The sequence below is a fragment of the Impatiens glandulifera genome, chromosome 1 (assembly GCF_907164915.1).
Source record: "Impatiens glandulifera chromosome 1, dImpGla2.1, whole genome shotgun sequence".
Classification (NCBI taxonomy): domain Eukaryota; kingdom Viridiplantae; phylum Streptophyta; class Magnoliopsida; order Ericales; family Balsaminaceae; genus Impatiens; species Impatiens glandulifera.
The window spans coordinates 2,750,347-2,754,213 of NC_061862.1; the positions used below are offsets into that span (position 1 = coordinate 2,750,347).

Sequence of the window (3,867 nt, forward strand, 5' to 3'; positions counted from 1 at the left end):
ATACTGATTGCTAAACTTACGATTCACATACTTACAGAGTCGAAGCAATAAATAAAACACTAGACAAAGAAATACATCAAAGAACTTCAACAAAATAAATCATTATCAGAATGTAGGGTACCACATGATTCTTATTGATTCATCAATGACGTCTTCCCAACCTACCAGAAGAAGATGAAAGATATATCCATGTCAGCAAATCAAAACCTCGAACCTTAATATATAAACGAAATCAAAAGTTGAAATTCTATAGAAGGGCATGTTTTGACCAAATTCAGAAAATAATGTTTCAGATCTACGAGCAGACAACATGATATCTCAAATAAATGATTCGAATAACAACATATTTCAAGTCAAAAGGTTATGGGTGCCCCATTACTGCACGCATAGAACCCCAGGTTGATTTGGAGTCACCCCTAGCAAACTCAATTCCATCAAGAATCTCCTGCAATAATGGAAAATAATGTTCAAACAAACTAAAAATTATATTTATTTCAAAAAACCAGGAAATGGAAAATGTGTACCATAGTAATTAATCCATATGTTAAGTTATTTACTTAATTGCAGCAAAAGAAAATTTTGGCAGAAAATATATGGATGCACCTTCTAGAAGATCAAAATAGGAATAGGTTCATCATCAATGGAAGATGGAAGACAAAATGAAAGAGCATGTTTTTAATATAAATGAGCATTGAATTCATGGTTCATCGTCCAATCTGACTTTCTGCCTACTCCATCCATCAATCTGCCTACGCTAGCGAATCCTCTACCGATGTTGAGAGTGTTAAGCTCCGTCGGATTCTCCTCTTCAATTTCCATATCCGTCGAAATGTTTAACTTCTACTTCCATAGATCAATGAAGTACAAACCCATGTGTTGTTGATTGTCATTTACATAGATAAACTTGTAAGATTTACTTAAAACCCTAAATCTTCATCCAACATAATAGCACTTGGATAATATTCAAAATCCTAGAATACATAAAAGGCATTGAGACGAGAATGTCTTACCTTAGAGGAGCAGCAGGATCGAAGGGGATAGAGTTTGAGAGAGAGTCAGAACCCTAAAAATTGGAGATTTAAAATGAGGGTCAAAATTAGGCTTTATATAGTATGAAAGACGCATATTACATAATGCGCGTATATGTAATATGCGTCTTTCAATGTACGCATATTACATATTACGCGTAAGTGTAATTCGCGTAAGTGTAATACGCGTAAGTGTAATTCGCGTAAGTGTAATTCGCGTAAGTGTAATTCGCGTAAGTGTAATTCGAGTAAGTGTAATTCGAGTAAGTGCAATTACAGGGGTAAAATGGACATTTCGCAGGGCAAAAAGGCCCATTTTGCAAACATTAGTAGACGCGGGCCTTTTTTGGAATTAAGCCACTTATGAGGGCCATTTCATCAAATTTCCCGGCAAAAGTTTATTTTCTTTTAAAGGTTGGTGCATTTACAAAGGTTGGCAAAAGTTTATTTTCTTTTAATCTTTAGTCACGCTTAATATGCGTTGGCATATAAGGATCGCCAAAGATATGTTTTGTTGTAGTGGTGCTTGAGCCCACTCGTTCTGATTGCCTTCTTTCCATATTATTACTCTACCGTTGTATCTGCATCTTTGTATATTTATCAGTTTGAAGGATTTTTAGACCATATTATTTTTTTTAAAGATCTTTTTCTATGAAAATAAATTTTTGAAGATTACCAATACTGTATAAATGCCAGAATATGCTAATACAAACTTTGCCTTTGTAAAGTAAAAAATAAACTGAGACAAACAATAAATTCTTACACTGCATTAAAATTCAAAAAAAAGTTTGAATGAATAGAGTCTTCAAATTTCTATATAAGTTAGTTCCTGGTTCACAAGGCATCGCGAGCAACAATTTTGCTTACAATGACATCAGCTACAGAGGATAACCCAAGTTTGAGTCCAGATATTTTGTAGTGCTGAGAAAGAAAGAGCAATTAGTCATCCTCCTCTTCCTCGAGTCTTTTAATAAAGCATGAAACAGACGCACAAAATAGATAAATAATACCTTCTAAATCTGAGCTTGATTTGCTCTTGCTTGAAGTTCGTCTAAGTCAATTTCTTTCCCCCCCTTGACAAGTTTTTCAATGGCTTTCATCTGAAATTAATGTCAACAACAACAACAACTTGGCATACACTATCTTGGCAGGATAGGCTTACCAAAAATACTGCTGAGATCATCTTGCGTGCAAACCACCTCTTATGCATTGCTGCTTGAGCAGCTACAGAAGCTTGAATGGTTTCGAATCGAAGATATACATAACCAGCACTATTCTTATATTCAGTGAATTGGGGATCATCAAATCATTTTTAAAGTAAGCTAAATTCAATAATATTCCTTCATATTCTTTTTCGATATCAAATGCATCAATAAACATACTTGTCAACATGAATATGCAGAACTGGACCATATTTGGAACATTCTGCCTTAACATCATCTTTGATTTCCAAATCATACTCTGGGTCCATCTGCAACATAGTTGTAAAATCAAGTCTCAAAACAGAACAAAAAAGTGATTTGAAAAAAAAGAAGAAAAAAATACCTCCATGGTCGGATCAAACATATTCTTCAAGAGGTGACATTCACTAGGGATTCCAATAGGCTCCGACACCACAATTGTTGGAAGAAGTGCAGCAGGAATGGCAACTTGTCCATTCATGGTAAGAGTAAGGTAACAGCCTATTGACCAGCTTGTTGACTTGAAGCTATCCCATTTAGCGCTGGTATTCCAAGAATTGGAAGAGATTGTGATCAGAATATTTTCAAGATCATTATAATTTTTTACAAACATAACAAATGTAGATTTTCACAATGGAAATTAACATTAACTTCTTTTAACAAAACAATCCAATATGTTTCAGAATACAACAAAAGCAGAGACAAACCTTGTTGCGGTGCCACTCCTATCAAGCTTCTGCATGAGTTGATAATAGTAACATCAATTTTCTATAAATTACCACCACTTTTATAACTCACCAGACCACCACCATTGTCATCATCAAAATCAACTGTTTTGGTACCTAAGTCTTGCACCCCAACATGATCAGTAACTGATGAAACCTGGATTAAGTACTGATATGTTAGCTCAGAAAACAACAAAATATATATTTAGATAATCCATTTCCTATTAGTAGACGCTTACCTTAATAACCCTACCGGCAATCTCTAACTGCCCATTCAAAGTTACAGTCGCCTTGGCATCTTCAAGTTTGGAAAACTATAAAAGAAAAGAATAAATATATAGTTCTTAAATGAAGAACATGTATGTTACACTGATTCTGCTCGTCGTGAGCCATTAATTTGGAGGTGCTCTTGATGTAACGATTGTAGAGCTTGTGATGAAAGAGCCTGCTGACAACCACCATTACTGATTTCTGCATCTTGTTTGAAACCACCATTCCTACCACGGGTTTCATTTCTCTCTTTCTATTCCTTGTAGAATCACAGTCGTAGTGATTCTTTAATCGTCTTCTTTCGTAGTCTATTGTAGATCAATATGAAACCCTAGTCGTCTTTTTTCGTAGTCTATTCAATCGTATATGCGAGAATTGTGTAAAATATATGAAAACGGAAAATGATAATTTCTAAAATATCAAATGCGAGAAATACCAAATGCGAGAAATACTAAATGCGAGAAATATCAAATGCGAGAAATACAAAATGCGAGAAATACCAAATGCGAGAAATATCAAAACGAGAAATATACCATTCACACATTTTCATCTAAAACGCGTTAATCAACTCACGCATTTTAGATGAAAATGCGTGAATGACATTTCTCGTAAATGAGCGGTAAATCAAGCGCGCGAGGGATATTTCAGACTTTTCGCATGGCA

General features: G+C 34.8%; 1 protein-coding gene across 1 annotated transcript; it reads right to left on the bottom strand.

The window, feature by feature from the left end:
- Window positions 1–361: 361 nt before the first annotated feature.
- Window positions 362–3,429, bottom strand: LOC124922036 (RNA-binding protein 39-like). Its single transcript, XM_047462759.1, has 8 exons — window positions 3,292–3,429; window positions 3,174–3,248; window positions 3,008–3,091; window positions 2,917–2,945; window positions 2,574–2,751; window positions 2,411–2,499; window positions 2,191–2,299; window positions 362–445 (listed from the first exon to the last, which is right to left on the bottom strand). The coding sequence occupies exons 1-8, from the start codon at window positions 3,427–3,429 to the stop codon at window positions 362–364; spliced, it is 786 nt and encodes a 261-aa protein (XP_047318715.1).
- Between the last annotated feature and the right edge of the window lie 438 nt (window positions 3,430–3,867).

What these genes read in the sequence shown, in the direction of transcription:
- LOC124922036 (XM_047462759.1), bottom strand. Translation starts at nt 3,429, where the DNA reads ATGGTGGTTTCAAACAAGATGCAGAAATCAGTAATGGTGGTTGTCAGC. An exon ending in ATGACAATGGTGGTGGTCTG is followed by an intron (nt 2,946 to 3,007) that starts GTGAGTTATAAA and finishes CAACTCATGCAG; the next exon opens with AAGCTTGATAGGAGTGGCAC. An exon ending in AGGAGTGGCACCGCAACAAG is followed by an intron (nt 2,752 to 2,916) that starts GTTTGTCTCTGC and finishes TTGGAATACCAG; the next exon opens with CGCTAAATGGGATAGCTTCA.